The following is a 17,077-nucleotide window of genomic DNA, read 5'->3' on the forward strand; positions in this document are numbered from 1 at the left end:
AGTGTGGCAGCTTGCTTAGAGTCTGTGTTTGGGTCGAATGTTTGGGTCGAATGACAAGCGTCATGTCTGTTACACGCCAGGGATCTTCAGTAAGTACGGTGGTGGCAGTATCATGCTGTTCTCAGCGACATCTAAAATGAAAAATTAGTTAGTGTAACTAAATCCATAAAGGTCCTTGAAGGAAACCTGGGAGATTTCAGTTTTTGATTTTAAATGGATTAGGAAAAATGTATTACCATGAGTTATTGAGTGCAGGTTATCAGGGAGATGCCTGGTTTATGCATTTAAAATCAATGACGTATGAAAACACATTAACAGGAAGTGAAAGTTCACCCCATTTTTATTTTGCCAAAATGCCAGAACTTTACAGGAAAGCTACTGTTTTCCGTGATTTAATATACTTTAATTGTTGATTTGATTTATTGTCACCTTGTAACAGGAGATTCACGATGTTCCAATTTATGGGGGCATGTTATTTTCACACTGGATGGCTGTAGAAATTGTTAAATTCTATATGCACAGTAATTGAAGTTTTAATCTGCAGATCAATATCCAAACAAATGGGTACAATAAAAATCAATTTAAATAGACAGAAAGTGAAACACTAACAGACAGATGAAATATAGTAAATATATTAATCTTTAAATACTGGGGATCTTACAAGGGTGCAAACAAACCAAGAAGAGGAGATAAACAGTAGTATGTGATTTAGCAGGAGATGAGCAGAGGGTTGGTGCTGCTGGTTTGACGTCCTCCTCCCTCTTTCTCCTCTCCTCTGTCTCTGAGGATCTCACTGGAGGAATCGAGGTGGACACAGAGGGCATCGGCCACCTGCAAGGCCTGGGATGGACCTGTTTAGGGTAAAGTGTCATGAAAAAGTTAAGCAATACCTACTCGGAAAAAGTGAACTGAAAAGGCAGAGCAGACGTACCGTCTCCACCCTTGCTGCACACGTCCAGAGTGTCCATCACTATCTTCCCCAAGACTCTGCGGGACACATTCTGGAGAAAAGGACAGAGTCATTGTAAGATGGTGGAAAAGAAAATAAAGAGCATGATGGGCTAGTCTCTGATCATTTGTATAGTTTTAATGAAAAATATGTGCCATGAAATATAGAGATCTTTGTCATTAAAGACCCCAAAACTCCATACATGCACTGAAGAGGTGTGCGTGAAGGCGTGTGTGAAATCGTTTGTGCACATGTGAATACCTTGTTACGTAGTTGCAGCAGAAGCGTGAGGGAATCAGTGAGTTTGTCTTCCAACAGAGATAAACGTTTCTTTTCTTTCTCCGGCAGCCTTGTCCTGTGCTCCTCTTCCTCAGGCCTCTGAGGACCAGGAAGAGGAAAGGGAGAGTTCATTTCATTTTATTTAACCCCGTACATGAAATACTTTGCAGAAATTACCTCTTGATTATATGAGTAAACTACAGTGCTGGTTGAGGTCAGTTGTTTTCACATAAAGTAATGCATCTAAAACATTAATGCATACATGGGGTACTGCACTGATTGTATCTGCATAGATGTTTCTAAATGTCTTAAATCTTTGAATGTCTCAGCTGTGGTGCATCAGCTGTGTCTCTGCACCGATATTATTATTATTGTGGAACATTTTAATCTACTATTTACTTTTTCAAATTGAATTTTTTAACTGCTGAGTCTGTTATTTTCCCCAATTATCATAATCATAATGTCCTCTACATTCTAACATGGTATTTAATCAAATAAATTTTGCTGCCCTAACTTAGTCTTTGTCAACTTGCTGTCCACACATTTTTGTACTGCAGAGTTCTAGCAACTGGAGGACTTTTTTGGGTTAAACTCCTTCCAAATTGCAATGAAATTCATCTCTTTCCCTCACCTTCTCTTTATCTAAGCTTCTTCTTCCATCTGGCGGCTCTTGGTTTGGTTCCTCGTAGCTGCAGCGCCCCCTGCTGTCCTGAGAAGAACTCAGGAGTTTTCTGTCATACATATGACTCTGGCAGAAAAGATGAGGGACCACATGGTTCTTACACCTGGAAGAAGACAGGGAAATGTGAAGGCCTCCGTACACTGTGAAGATTTGTGTTTATTTTGTGATGTTTGCTCATCCAAGACATATCTTTGGTGACCACAGCGAAACAAATTAGTTTGTTGCCTCTGAGGTCTGTGTGAAAATACAAACCAAGACTTCAGTAGTCCAAAGAGACCCCCCGCAAGTTTGTATGCACGTATGCCTGCTGTATGTGTGTATCGGTATGTATCATTATCTTTCTGAAAATCCATTCAATTCCAATGCAATGAGGACATTTTGTGTGGTATTCACATACAGATTTTAAGTTAGCACTGGAGTTTAGAGTGTTAAGACTGGGGGTTTAGCTTCCATGTGAGGCCACCATTTTGTTGTATGCATGTGGTTACACGTGGTTTTATTTTCACTTGCTGTTTTCTTTCATTTTGTGTCATTATTTGAGCTTTCAGTCTCTCCTTGGTTGGTTTAAAAAATCCAAAAATTAGATTTAGTTTGTAAAATCTGCTACGCTAACTGTTTTGTTTTTCTCTATCACCAACTAATTTAATTGCTGCCGTGCCGTATTTAAACGTAAAGAATACAAAAATGAGAAAAAAAAGAAGAAAAACATCAGGAATAATAATATATCTAACAATATTATTCCCATGCTGTAGCCAAATCATTAATATGGCTTTGATTTTCTACCCACGTGCCTCAGTCATTGGTTTTACCCTGTAAATGTAGCTGTGTATTTAGATTTAACTGTGTAGTTAAAAAAATCTTTTCTACTATATTTCTCTGCCAGTATATTTTAATATAGCGAAACAAATGTCCGGTGTTGATTTGGTGACAAACACGACGTTATCTGATGACTACACTCCCATTAAGAGTCACTCTGAGTCACTGTACATGTTGATGTGTGCAGATGAAACAAATACCATTTATGAGTGTTAGATGTTAGCTGACCCTTTGCTACAGCCATGCAGTCGGCCGACGCGCCTCTTCACCTCCATCGGGCAGCACTGTCCTTCCTCCATTACTCCCCTGTCCTCCTCCTCTTCATCAGAAGCGGCTCTTCCCTCCACTGCCCTCTGTAGACACTCAGCGTCTGCAGATGGAGAGGCTGTATACTTTACTTCCCAAAGACAGCCTTGCACTTAAGACTCTGTACATGTACACCTGTGTGAGTTGCCCCCATGTGCAAACCATGCTGAATGAATAAAGTTCTATATTTCCTATAGACCATGTCACAGTTCCCCGGTGATGACTTGACGGAACTCAACATTTTGTTCAACTTTAAAGGAGGAGTCAACTGCAGAAATGGAAATGTATCTAAGGAGGCCCGGACGAACATGCAAAATGGGAGCAAAATACTTTTCCAGTGCCTCACCTGTTTTGCTGCAGTTGTCTTCGGGGTGATTTTGCTGACTTGTAGGGTCAGAGCCACAGGTGCAGCAGGTTCTGACGGTGGTAAAGGTAGAGAACATACTTTAAATATGCTGCCATCCATGTAATACTGTGGACAGAGGTGCCCTGTTTTACTGAATATGATAAGTAGTTTTGCTTATTGGCTTGAACCTGTCTTTCTCTCACTAAAGCTTTTTATGTGCTGCATCAGCAGATGCTATGCTCTCTGGTAGCTGACACCAAATGTCATACTGGGGACCGCTGATGTTTTATGTCAAAGTAGCAGACTGATGCTGAGATCAGACTAGAAGAGATGTATGTCTTTCTAGACAATATCAGAATCAGATTAGTACTACCATGAGCTAATGGTTCTAATATCCAATCTAGGACGACTTCTGGAATCATGTTGCAATCAACCCAGTGGTGTATAATAGGGACAGTGAGCGTGACAGAGAAAACATTCTATAAAAGATAATCAAGGAGCCATTACACTTCCTGCAACATGTATTTGTGGTTGCAAACTAGTTACATATACAAGGCATTTCTAGTACACAAGGTACTAGATGGGGTCAAATGAAAGATTAGGCCGCCTTGGGCGACCAACACTGAAGAAAAATGTTGAAAAATGAAACCATGGACCCATGGACATTATGTCCCTTAGTAAAAAGTAGTATACTTGAAGTTCATTTTATTAAGTATACTTGAGTATAAGTAGAGTACAGACCATGTACTTGCAGTGTACTAGAAAGTATACTAATTTAATACTTCTTCCGGCTAAATTGGAACATTTTAAGTATATAAAAGTATACTTTAAGTATACTTTTATAAACCAAAATGTGGACTAGAAGTATATACCTAGTACGCTAGTAATATATATGAGAGTAGTTGTGGTATACTTGAAAGTATACTTTAATAAACTTAAAAATGTTCCAATTTAGTCTGAAGAAGTATTAAATTAGTATACTTTTTAGTACACTACAAATACATGGTTTGTAGTATACTTCCTATACGTATACTTATACTCAAGCATACTTAATAAAATGAACTTCAAGTACACTACCTTAATTTTAGTATAAAATAAGTATACTTGTAGTACACTTGAATAAACTTCTTTTTGCTAAGGGGTAGTATGGGCTTTAACCATTAAAAGTGTCACTTTCCTGGCAGCTTGTTCGCATTTTAATTCATTCATTCATTCATCTTCTGTACCCGCTTATTCCTGTTAATGGTCGCAGGGGTCTGCTGGAGCCTATCCCAGCTGTCATCGGGCGAGAGGCGGGGTACACCCTGGACAGGTCACCAGTCTATCGCAGGGCTAACATAGAGAGACAAACAACCATTCACACTCACACTCACACCTACAGCCAATTTAGAATCACCAATGAACCTAACCAGCATGTCTTTGGATGGTGGGAGGAAGCTGGAGAACCTGGAGAGAACCCACGCAGACACAGGGAGAACATGCAAACTCCACACAGAAAGGCCAGCCGGCCTATGGATTCAAACCCTTCTCGTGAGGCATCAGTGCTAACCACCTTGCCACTGTGCTGCCTGCATTTTAATTTTCAGTCTAAATAAATAAAAAAACTTTAACTTGAAACGAACTTCAGCTTGAAACATTTTGTGTAAAAGCTAATGTATACTATTTTAATTTTTTGTCACCCTTAAGAACAATGATATTTTGTGCAACTTCTTGTTTCCCAAATCTCCAAAAAGGTGGAGAGGGTAAGGCGGCATGACCTCTACAGCCACAAAAAATACATTGTGCTGAAAATAATCACAGTTATTCTTGAAGTGGGCTAGAGAGTCTCCAAAACCCCTGCAAAATATCATACTTGAGGCTGGCATGCGTATTTACTGCAGACCCAAAATCTGAAAGATTTTAGGTCTGTGGATATCGCAACTGTGTATTATCTTGCTGATGACTGCCTTACTGGTCTGCGAACCATGGCAATAATCAGGCATAACAAAACATTACAGCAAGAAAAAAAAGAAGAACCCAGTCTAGGCAAGCTGGTTTATTAGCAGTGGATGTTCAGTATTTTTTCTCATTGTGGCTCTGCTTTGGTGTCCACCTCTGGCCCACCTCCAGGGCTGAACAATGATACCACCTCAAGTTCCAAAAAACTGAACTCCCTCCAAAGACCACTTGAGGCTGGCTCCAAAAGTGAATCAATTACCCACATTATAATCCTCAGTTTTACAGCCAGAGCCTGGAAGAAGAAAAGTTCTATAGCTATCTATTTCTCCATTCATGACCTTATGAGGGAGGCAAATTTAAATGATATCAACCTAAAGTTAGGCATATGAATACGGTCGGTAGCTGTATGACCCTCAGCTCCACTCACGGCCCATCTCTTGATCATTGTTGTAATATCCAAGAGCTAGGTGGAGGTACCACCACATTGAGTGACATCACAGATAATTCATTAATCTTTATATACAGTCAGTGGCTCTCTAGCTGCTACTTTGTCTATATGTTGTTTGAGACTTTATGAGGCCATGAAACATAAATTGTTGTTTTTCACTAAAAACAGTTGCATGCTGCTATTAGCCTCAGATGGAGGTTTGCAAAAGAGTCTATTAATAATTGTTACATTGGCCTTGTCTTTAATTCAGATCAAGTTGTGTGCAACTTAACCTGAGGTCCTTTGTGCATTGAATTTCAAATCAGCAGAGCACCAAGGCAAATGATGTGTAAATTGATGCACCGACACACCCATGCACTGAATTCTTTAACTCACTCAAGACCATTCACTGGTATTGATGTCTGTACCTGTACTGGTGCAGTTCATTCTCCAACTGGGTGATCCTGGACTGGAGCTGCGGCACGGACTGGGCCTGCTCCTGGATCAGCCGAACCCTCTGCAGCCCCAAGCTCAGAGCCTCCCTGGCCTCCTCCGCCCGCCTCCTGATGGAGATCGGCAATGATCACCATCAATGCCATATCCAGTTAAACATCACCCAGTCAGTTATTAAAATAGAAGAAAGACTATGTTAGTGACTCCAACCTGATCTGAGCATTCTCCTTCCTCAGTGCAGACTCCACCCGCTGCAGCTTACGCACCTCCTGGTACGCCCAATGCAACTCCTCCTCCAGACGCTCATTGTATTTGATGGCCTCTTCCAGCTGCCCATCACGTGAGGAGCGGATTATCTTCAGCTCCCTTAGAAGGGGGTCTCTAATGTCCCGTTTCCTTGCCACCCTCCTCACTCTGTCTCCATCAGCAGCACTCAGTTGCCCTTTAATTCTGAGGGTTGGTACCAGTTTTCCCTGCCTGATGGTGATGGAAGATGTAGGAGTTGAAACAGTGGTGGAGTTGTGGCACGATGGAAAAGGGAGAGTACCGCTTCTCTCCCGTTGGAGAGCCACCTCCAGGGCCAGACAGCGGGCGTCACTCCCCTGCAGCGCTGAGCGGAGGTCCTCCACCAGCTCCCTCAGAGCTGCCGTCTCATCTGGAGAATAAGATAGAGAATAACACAGAAAGTGAGTGAAGTTAACCAATTTCAGATGTGCATAGACCACAAAAGACTTAAAGAGAGAGAAATGTATACTTTATACTTATACCTCATTACATTATAGAGGAAACCATATTCATCTACAATCAACTTAGTTATACACTCACACTCATTGGACCGCTTTTAACTTTGATTACAGCACACATTCTCTCTGACATTGTTTCAATAAGCTTCTGCAATGTCACAAGATGTATTTCCATGATGTGTTGCATTAATGTTTCACCAAGATCTTGTATTGATGATGGGAGAGTCTGACCACTGCACAAAGCCTTCTCCAGCACATCCCAAAGATTCTCAATGGGGTTAAGGTCTGGACTCTGTGGTGGACAATCCATGTGTGGAAATGATGTCTCATGCTCCCTGAACCACTCTTTCACAATCTGAGCCCCATCAATCCTGGCATTGTCATCTTGGAATATGATCCATTGATGGAATAACCTGGTCATTCAGTATATTCAGGTAGTCAGCTGACCTCATTCTTTGGACACATAATGTTGCTGAACCTAGACCTGACCAACTGCAGCAACCCCAGATCATAGCACTGCCCCCACAGGCTTGTACAGTAGACACTAGGCATGATGGGTTCATCACTTCATCTGCCTCTCTTCTTACCCTGATGCCCCCATCACTCTGGAACAGGGTAAATCTGGACTCATCAGACCACATGACCTTCTTCCATTGCTCCAGAGTCCAATCTTTATGCTCCCTAGCAAATTAAGCCTTTTTTTCCAGTTAGCCTCATTGATTAGTGGTTTTCTTAAGGCTACACAGCTGTTCAGTCCCAATCCCTTGAGTTCCCTTCACATTGTACGTGTGGAAATGTTCTTACTTTCACTACTGTTGGTTTTCTTCAATTTGATTTCACCAAACGTTTAAGTGATCGTCGATCACGATCAATAAGGACTTTTTTTTTGACCACATTTCTTCTCCACTATCCTTCCAGTTTTTAATAATGCGTTGGACAGTTCTTAACCAAATTTTAGTAGTTTCTACTATCTACTTAGATGTTTTCTCGACTTTCCTCCTCCTCTCTTTGCTCAGGCCTTGTGTCTCTGTATTCAGCAGCTAAATAATCAGCACCTGAGGCAGTACAGGTGTACTTAATTAGAAGGTAACTGAGTAATCTACTGTATACTGTAATTATCTTAATGTGCATACGACATCTTTAGATTTCCGAGAACCCTCAGGATGTTTAAATGGGTAGGTGTTCTATTACAGTACCTGGCTCTTCTGAGGTTCGACCTTTCATGGATCTGCTCACTGGTCCACTCTGGTTTCTCGTGAGGTCAAAACTTACACACTTTCTCCGCCTCACACGCGGCCACCGGACCCGGATCTGTTTTTCCACCAGCTCTGTATCCTCAGTAACGGGCAGGCGCCATGCACACTCCCCAGAACTTCTACGGGCAGTGCGCACACGGAAATACCCACAGAGTCGCGAGTGAAAGTCTTTGAAAGTCAACTGACAGGGTAGTCCAGAACACACGTCTCTAAACTCTTCATCCTCCCCATCTTTTTCACCATCCCCTGCTCCTTCATTTCCTTTTACCGTCCTCTTTCCTTTCCTGTCTCCGATGAGCCCCAGGACAGCGCAGAGCGCGGTGAAATCCTGCGCAGACACAGTATCGTCCCGGTTCGGGTAGGCCAGGTGGTGGAAGACCTCCTGCAGGTATTGGTCTATTCCAGTGGCCAGGACGACGATTTCGTTTTCCGCGCCAGGATCTGGGCAGTGATGGTGGGCTAGAGCACTGCGGAGCCACTCGCTTTTACGCGCTGCTCGAGGCAAAGGCTGGAAGCGGGGCAGTGCCAGAGCGGTGCGCTCCATGGCTGCACATAAAACAAGTGTGTCTTCTAAATGATAATATATTTAAAAAATAATAATAATAATCAGATTGTGGAAATTAGCATCTGGTAATTTTTAAAACCAAAATGAGGCTAACAGTTTTACGATGCGTAACTCCCTAGGTCTGATAGCCTACCTCGAATGAGGAAAAAAAAAAAGTTACAAAGCACCGGCTCCACCCTTTTGTGTGCACACTCTCACCGCATGCGTGTGCTTGAATGTGGGCTACCAAAAGGTGCTCTTCGCCGCTTGCAGCTAAGTAGGCTGTGCCAGACATTTGTGGTTGTTTGATCAGTGGATCAAATATCAGTTTAAAAACTTCTGGGACCTGATAAACAATGAGTCAGACTACTGAGTAATTTCAGCTTCACAAAGGTTTTTGAGTTAAATTATATAATCTTAAGGCATTGTGTGGCACTCAAAAAAAAGAAACAGTCAATGAATCATGGAGGGGTTCAGGTCGCACATTTACCAGAATGAATCGTTAAGTGGATCTGACTCACTGCCAGTGTGGCAGCAACCACAGAAAAAAGTAAAATGACCCCCGTTTTCTTCGCCTTCTCCCACATCAGTCACATATATCTTTCTTTGGAAATCCAATGTGATTTTATTCCTGGAATCTCAACAACTCCCAACGGAAATACCTTTCCCCACCCTGACCTCACCACTTATCACTCACCTGACAGCCAAAACAAAGGCAGCATCTTGAGTTCGCTCACCTGGGCATGACTAGACCTTACCACACCAATTTCCCAATAATTACACACTAGTGCTGCACTTGATTCTGGAATTACACACTGATGTAATTTAGTTCAGTACTCTGGAACTAGTGCCAAAACAATTTCTCAATCAACAGAGAAATAATCAATAAAACATTAAATGAATTGAAATAAAAAGACTGCTTGTAGCAGCATCACAGCTTTGATGGTTTGATATTTTTTTCAAGGGAAGAATAATTAGAAGAACCTTTGGATCTGGTGACTTTGTCATTGTTTTATAGCATTTTATAGGCAAACAATTGCAATTCGTACAAAACAAAGTGTAAAAGCAAAGAGGCATTTGACAAAGGGTTATGAATATTTCTTTGGCCATTGCGATGACTTCCAGTGGTCTTGTGTGTCTTTAGTTTTCTGGTGCAATCACCACACTGATCGGATACTTCTCATCTGCAAGAAAGTAAATAAGCACATTTCAAAGTGACAACTACTTCCTCAGGTACACCGTTTAAAAGAAAATCTCAGGAAGTTGGAGATTAGTTGGGGTAATTATGACTCAAGAATGCAGGTGCTCTTTGTGGAGACCATACGAGAAGCCTAAAAACTCAGCTCACTTAAAATGAATCATTAACACTATGGAAGTGTTTCCAGCCTATTTTTCACCATTTGCTACCACTCACTAATGTAGTGTCTATTAGGTGAGTCACCTGAACTTACATGAGCTCACACAGTGAAACCTGAGATATTGTTTGGTCTTTGTTTTGCTTTCCAGAACTAATCTCGATATGATTTAACTGCGGCATCCGCCAGTGACTCATCTGGGGCTTTTTCGGTCACCAAAAGCCTGCTTGGAGGCTAATGCTGCACTTCCACAAGACAAACAAATCTCAAATGCACACAAGTTGTCCTGAAGGTATACAAAACGACACTTATCACCTGAGGCCATGGACATGTGGACGCATGTTGGTAACCAGCTGAAGTTGTCTTTGGACGGTGGGAGGAAGCTGGAGTACCCGGAGAGAACCCACGCAGACACAGGGAGAACATGCAAACTCCACACAGAAAGGCCCAGTCGGCCAGGGAAATGTGGTTAATACGGTAAATCGACTTATTTATTATTTATTACGTATTTAGTTTGCTCTTCCATTCCATTAAATGCATCTAAATTAATTCATAATGGAGAGTAAAAACCAACTAACTTAGAGGAGGTAGCTAAAAAGTAGCTAGCTGGCTTGGCAAGTTTTTTTTGGCGCTAATGGTTTGGTGGTTGTCTGTTGTAGTCACACTGAATTCTTATGAGAAAATTAGTCTGGTAACACTCCATTTGGATTTCATTATAGGGTGCATTTCAATTGATACAGAGAGAAAATACATCTGCCTACTTAGCATGATCATACAACCAATCAAGCATTTTTGTTGCAAATGAATTCAACTCCACTGCACTCAGATGACATGGAAGACCAGGTCACTGTTACTCTTCTGTCCATTAACACCTAAAGCATGCTCAAAAGATTTGACTGGACTGGCAGATCTTGCTGGAGCATATTCAGTTCTTAATGGAGTGACGCACAAAAAAAAAGTGCATTGTATTGTACATGAATGGGTTACATTGACAGTAGGCAAAAAGAAACACTCAAATCGCAGCCATACCCAACAATACCAGGTAAAAAGTCGGGTGCAGATATGTTGTCACAAGGGTTTTCATAAAACCAATCCTAGCTGCAGTAACAGCAGTAGAACCTACTGTTATTTCTCCATCAAAGATGTGTTCAAAAAGATTGAGTTTAAATAAATCACATGATAGGTGTTCTGGTGTTAAATGGCGTGTGTGTGCATATGTTCGTGTGGGGTAATCAGTAATTAATGTTCGGCCGGGAACTTCCTGCCACCCCAGACAGACAGTCCTCCAGCTGCTGCCCGATATGGGTGAAAGGACCTGATCTGAAAATGAAAGGAGAAGCAAGAAGAGAGGGCTGTAAATAAGGGGGATGGGGTCACTGTTGCTGTGTGTGTGTGTTGCTGCCCTGTTGTTCACCTTTGTGAGGAGGAGTGAGGCAGTATCAGTATTGATAGGAGATGGGTGGAGGCTTTGTGTTGTACTGCCATATGTTCCTCTGAGTGTCAACAAAAAGACAAATAAAGGCTCAGACTCCTGACAACACATGCACCACCTCTTTGGAGTGACGACACTGACCGATATGACCAGTTCACCAAGGACTTGTCTTGGCTGAGCCCTGCAGCAACGTGAAGGTCTTTAAACATGACGACACACATGCTCACTTATTTGCCAGCTTTCTTTTGTCCCCCTTCTCTCTTCATTGCTGCAGCCTCCATTTCAGGACTGAGTTATATGTTATGGACTAAAATGAAGACTTCACTCATAACAAGCTAATGTGGAAAATGAAATCAATCATTAAACCGTATAACATACACAAGTGCCAGTAAAAGTATATACAGTACAGTACAGCGCCTATACATACATTGCACTGCATGTTAATATATGGCCAGTATCTATCTTCACTGCAGATACCCAAAGAGTCATCTTTCAGAGCCACTGCATGTGACTCAGCGTGTAAAACATTTTCTTTCTTTTTTTGCAAGAGAACAAACAGGCTTTTGACAGCAGTGCACACGCTTTGAGCGCTTTGGTGATCTCTCTGCCTTGTGTGCTCAGGTGTGGTTATCTAAAGAATCTGGAGTGGGACAATCACTGACCTAGATCTCAGACAAAACACCCAACTCTGAAATGTCACAAAGATTTTAAATAAAATAGACACTGGCAGAACTTATTTTCAGTGATTCAGTGAGCAGAGATAGGAGAAACAGAGACGAAGGACAGGACAGATGACCAAAACTATGAAAAGAAAACTGGAAATCGCCATAATAACAAAGAAACGTTTTATATTACAGTTTAGGCAGTGTGATGAGATGACTTTTTAAAGCTACCCCACATCTGTTAGACTTTTATTTTCCATTTCATTAACCAAAATGTGGCTGTGGTGGCAGCAGATTAAGCAGGGTATTTTCCAGATGTCCTACTCCCTAGAAAATGTTTTCCAATTCCCCCTAAAGGATTCTGAGGTGTTCCCAGGCCAGATGAGATAGGCAATCCATCCAGGAAATCAATGGCTGTGCCCAGTAAACCTCCAAATATAGATGATCAGAATAAGGCATCATCATAAGATACCAAATGCAAAGAAGCAGTGACTCTACTCCAAATGTCATTTGTTGGATGCCTGGCTATTTGCTAAGATCTTTTCTATAGTATTTTCGAAATGAGAATATTTTTTTAACAATATAGATGAAATTGGTGTGGAAGACAGTTTTCAATACCAGCTTTAAACACAGCAGCCTTTATTTACAAAGATTCCTCCCACAAAGAGCTCACTATCGTATCACATAGCTTTCTCTCTTGACACTAGTAAGAGATAGAAATTAGAGAAGGCCATCAGTCCATCAGTCCAGCTTGTTCTAAACTGTTCAGATGGTCAGGTGTCCCTGAATGACCTTCAACACAGTTACTTAGCTGTAGATCATAAACTGTTCACATTGTTCAGCTACTCAAAACACATCTGTCAACTTTGAAGGCTGTCCACATCTTTTGTGGTCGTGAGTGAATGTTATGTAGTTGTGTGTGAAAGTAAACACTCCTCACATGGAATGGTCCCTCTCTCCAAACTTCCCCAGTCCATTCTAACCGTGCAATCTGTGATAGATGAGGACTGTGTCAACATCGGCCTTGACATGAGAAATTAGGTTGGACAAGAAGTAGGCTTAGTTCAGTGTGTTTGTGTCACTTTGTAAACAGAATCCCAGCGTTTGAGCATGTAAATATTTCCTCATTCCTGCGACATCGAAGGAGCAGCACTCTACGTTTGAGCTGTCCCACCTGTCTGCGAGGTCACAGCAAAGACACATATACATACACATTCACACCTACCCACTTACACATGGTGAACCTATCTTTACACACACACACACCGTTATACACGTCCATGCACAATTTACCAGCTACATTCCTGAGCCAGTGATGAGCCTGGATGAAGTTTAGGGGGAGCAGATGAGACATGTGGCTACAGGCAGAGCTGCAGCTCTGAGCTGCTATTTTCTCGCTGAAATGACACTGCATGGGTGTGACTGCACTACCTGGTGAGTGCTGTGTAACTACAAGCAGCTAGAAATCAATGTAGACATTTACTTTGGTTGTGCATACCTTTTAGTTATTGAATTTTTCTATCAGAATCAGAATCAAATACAATAAAAAAGAAAGCAATATACTGCATAAACATATAAAAATAAAATGTAAGTGTGTCATGGAGTGGGTGAAAGGAGTTGTCCAGGATGAAGTCTTATTGTAGCTTTGTTGTTCTATGGAGCAACAGCAACACCTATCTTTCACCAAGGTGGATCGCCAAAGGTCCAGAAAATCATATTAACTCCATTTTATCTGGGCTTGCATCATTAGTTACAAACTTGTCTCGCATTCTCCAGCTTAAGGCCTATATATATACACTATATCAGCTTTTACACGCATATGAACTTAAGTGACATCCCATTCTTAATCCATAGGGTTTAATATGACACCGACCCACCCTTTGCAACTATAACAGTTTCAAATCTTCTGGGAATTCTTTCCACAAGGTTTAGGAGTGTGTTTATGGGAATTTTTGACCATACTTCTAGAAGCACATTTGTGAGGTCAGACACTGATGTTGGACGAGAAGGCCTGGCTCGCAGTCTTTGCTCTAATTCATCCCAAAGGTGTTCTATCAGGTTGAGGTCAGGACTCTGTGTAGACCAGTCAAGTTCTTCCACACCAAACTCGCTCATCCATGTCTTTATGGACCTTGCTTTGTGCTCTGGTGCTCAGTCATGTTGGAACAGGAAGGTGCCATCCCCAAACTGTTCCCACAAGGTTGCCCCCCCCCCCCCACCAAACTTCACGCTCAATGCAGTCAGACAAGTACCGTTCTCCTGGCAACCGCCAAACCCAGATTGGGCCATCAGATTGCCAGATGGAGAAGCGTGATTCATCACTCCAGAGAACGTGTCTCCACTGCTCTACCAGATAACCCATCTTGACTGCTCTAGAGTCCAGTGGTGGCGTGCTTTACACCACTGCATCCGTCGCTTTGCATTGCACTTGGTGATGTATTTCTTGGAAGCAGCTGCTCGGCCATGGAAACCCATTCCATGAAGCTCTCTACGCACTGTGCTTTGAGCTAATCTGAAGTAGAAGCCAGATGAAGTTTGGAGGTCTGTAGCGACTGACTGCAGAAAGTTGGCGACCTCTGCACACTATGCGCCTCAGCATCCGCTGACCCTGCTCTGTCATTTTACATGGCCTGCCACTTCATGGCTGAGTTGCTGTCGTTCCCAATCGCTTCCACTTTGTTATAATATCACTGACTGTTGACTGCGGAATATTTAGCAGAGAAGAAATTTCATGACTGGACTTGTTGCACAGGTGGCATCCTATCAAAATACCACACGGGAATTCACTGAGCTCCTGAGAACGACCCATTCTTTCACAAATGTTTGTAGAAGTAGTATGCATAGGTGCTTGATTTTATACACCTGGCCATGGAAGTGATTGGAACAATTATTTGGATGGGTGAGTGAACACTTTTGGCAATGTGTGTGGCAATAGTGTAGGTAATTTGTACATATCATATCAAATGGTTTTCATTACAGTAGACATGTAAGGCTGCAACCAGTATTTGTCTTCATTGTCAGTTCAGTGTTCCATGTCTGAAATGTCAGAAAATTGGGTAAAATTTTAGAAAATTGTGTGTTTGGCCTACAGTTGGAAAGCAGGAAAAAAAGGAATTTACTGCAACATTACAGAGAAACCAAGCTCAATCTTTACTTCCGCTGGAACCGGAGAATTTCCGGTCTTTCCAGATCAGATTTTACCACAACCATTGTCTGTGAACTGAACATTTTGCTGTTATCAAATCAAAATAACTACTGCCATCTGTCATTTCAGAGTCAGAATAATGAAACCCCCCTCTCTGCTGCATTCAACTGCATGTGCGTGTGAATGGTTGTCTGTCTCTCTGTGTTGGCCCTGCAATAGACTGGAGACCTGTCCAGGGTGTACCCTGCCTCTCACCCGATGACAGCTGGGATAGGCTCCAGTCCCCCTGTGACCCTTCACAGGACAAGCTGTTACAGAAGATGAATGAATGAATGAATGAATGAATGTGTCTTTGTCTCCTTATTAAAATTATTTCATATCTAGAGTATTGGTCACTTTATTAGTGCCTGGAAGAATGATACAACTGACATGTAAAGGAATAACTAATGGCCCCAAAACAAATTGTTGCCCTGTGGCCCTGTCTCACATGCATCAATGGCATAAACCACTCGCACATTGACACATTCCCTTAAAGCCTCTCCAATTATATCACACTAGCAGCTATGTTTTTGCAACACCTGATCCAAAGTCATGATCAAAAGTCAACAACTTTGACTGCTGTTCCCATTAATCAGAGACAAAATAGCGTAAATTTAGTGTAAAGTTACTGTAAAAATACCAACAATCATTTTCAATTTGAGTAATACATTTGTGTCTCAAAAGTGCCATGCCAAAGACTCTCTTTACAAATCAGGGCTTTAAATCCATGATGACTGACATCATTAAACATTCTCAGACTGAATCCTATTAATACTGTAGATCACAGCATTGCAGACATAGGCCTACCTCTTGTTTAAATATCACACCAAAGACAAGGATTAAGAAAAACACACAGTGAAGTAATAGTTTTATAAGCAAAACAAACACTGATATAACTCATTGCATCATACAGTGATCAGGCATACCATTATGACCACCTTCCTAATTCCTTGTGCCTTCCCTGTGACTCATCAGAGAATGGAACATTGGATTGCCACAAGATGGTCAGTGTTATTTACTTCTCCTGTCAGTGGTCATAATGTTATGCCTGATCAGTGTAAGTAAAACTAATGTACCTTTTCATCCATGCCTCAGACACAAACACCAATGAACATCTTACCTCATGAACACATAAGGAATTTGGCCTCTTCAGCGGTTATTTACAGATCTATACATCCAGGTCCAATCACTGTTCTCTTCTCCCAAACAGTAAACAATACAAATGAAAATTCCCCACACTTCCTGTCAATTTGTTTATGTCTTCTGGCTTAGCGTGCACACACAGATCAGTCAAACCCCTGCATGATGTGCAGTGGTTGCCTCCAGCAACATATGCAACTAGTCTGAGCAGGTTTAATGTGGACAGACGGCCGTGGATGTTTATTTCATTGTGAGACACGGCACTGGGAGGCAGCTGGATGTTTAGAAAGAATTTTTATCTGCACAGAGTGGGGCTGTGGCATATGGAGCATTTGATGTACTCTTTACTCCAAACACTTATGCATAAATAACCTAATGAAATTAAAGGATCCCAACATTAGAATTGTGGGTGATCCGTAGGTTACCTTTAAAGGGTCTTTACTCTTTACGTGCAGGAGCGCCTGGTTGTACGTGCGTCTGTGTTCTGTGCTCTGTGCTGTTTCTCTGTCTTTCCCCTCCCTCCTCTGTTCTCCAGATTATGGGCTGGGCTCACCTGATCAAGCTG

At 41.9% G+C, this 17,077-nt stretch overlaps 1 protein-coding gene across 2 annotated transcripts; it reads right to left on the reverse strand.

Moving 5' to 3' along the window:
• Window positions 1–325: 325 nt before the first annotated feature.
• LOC311487310 (EF-hand and coiled-coil domain-containing protein 1) lies at window positions 326–8,962 on the reverse strand. 2 transcript variants are annotated; one of them, XM_084543532.1, is made up of 9 exons: window positions 8,136–8,962; window positions 6,407–6,851; window positions 6,172–6,306; window positions 3,379–3,449; window positions 2,955–3,096; window positions 1,860–2,013; window positions 1,211–1,327; window positions 932–1,001; window positions 326–851 (listed from the first exon to the last, which is right to left on the reverse strand). In XM_084543532.1, exons 1-9 carry the CDS (start codon window positions 8,737–8,739, stop codon window positions 709–711), a joined length of 1,881 nt encoding a protein of 626 aa, XP_084399658.1. In that variant the 5' UTR covers window positions 8,740–8,962; the 3' UTR covers window positions 326–708. The 2 variants fall into 2 exon arrangements, with proteins under 2 accessions (XP_084399658.1, XP_084399657.1); XM_084543531.1 differs by having other exon boundaries at window positions 2,955–3,111.
• Window positions 8,963–17,077: the final 8,115 nt, after the last annotated feature.

This window comes from Chelon labrosus (assembly GCF_963514085.1).
Source record: "Chelon labrosus genome assembly, chromosome: 4".
Lineage (NCBI taxonomy): Eukaryota > Metazoa > Chordata > Actinopteri > Mugiliformes > Mugilidae > Chelon > Chelon labrosus.

What these genes read in the sequence shown, in the direction of transcription:
- LOC311487310 (XM_084543531.1), bottom strand. Translation starts at nt 8,739, where the DNA reads ATGGAGCGCACCGCTCTGGCACTGCCCCGCTTCCAGCCTTTGCCTCGA. An exon ending in CTGCATGGCTGTAGCAAAGG is followed by an intron (nt 2,014 to 2,954) that starts GTCAGCTAACAT and finishes GTCTTCTTCCAG; the next exon opens with GTGTAAGAACCATGTGGTCC. An exon ending in GAAGCTTAGATAAAGAGAAG is followed by an intron (nt 1,328 to 1,859) that starts GTGAGGGAAAGA and finishes CCTGGTCCTCAG; the next exon opens with AGGCCTGAGGAAGAGGAGCA.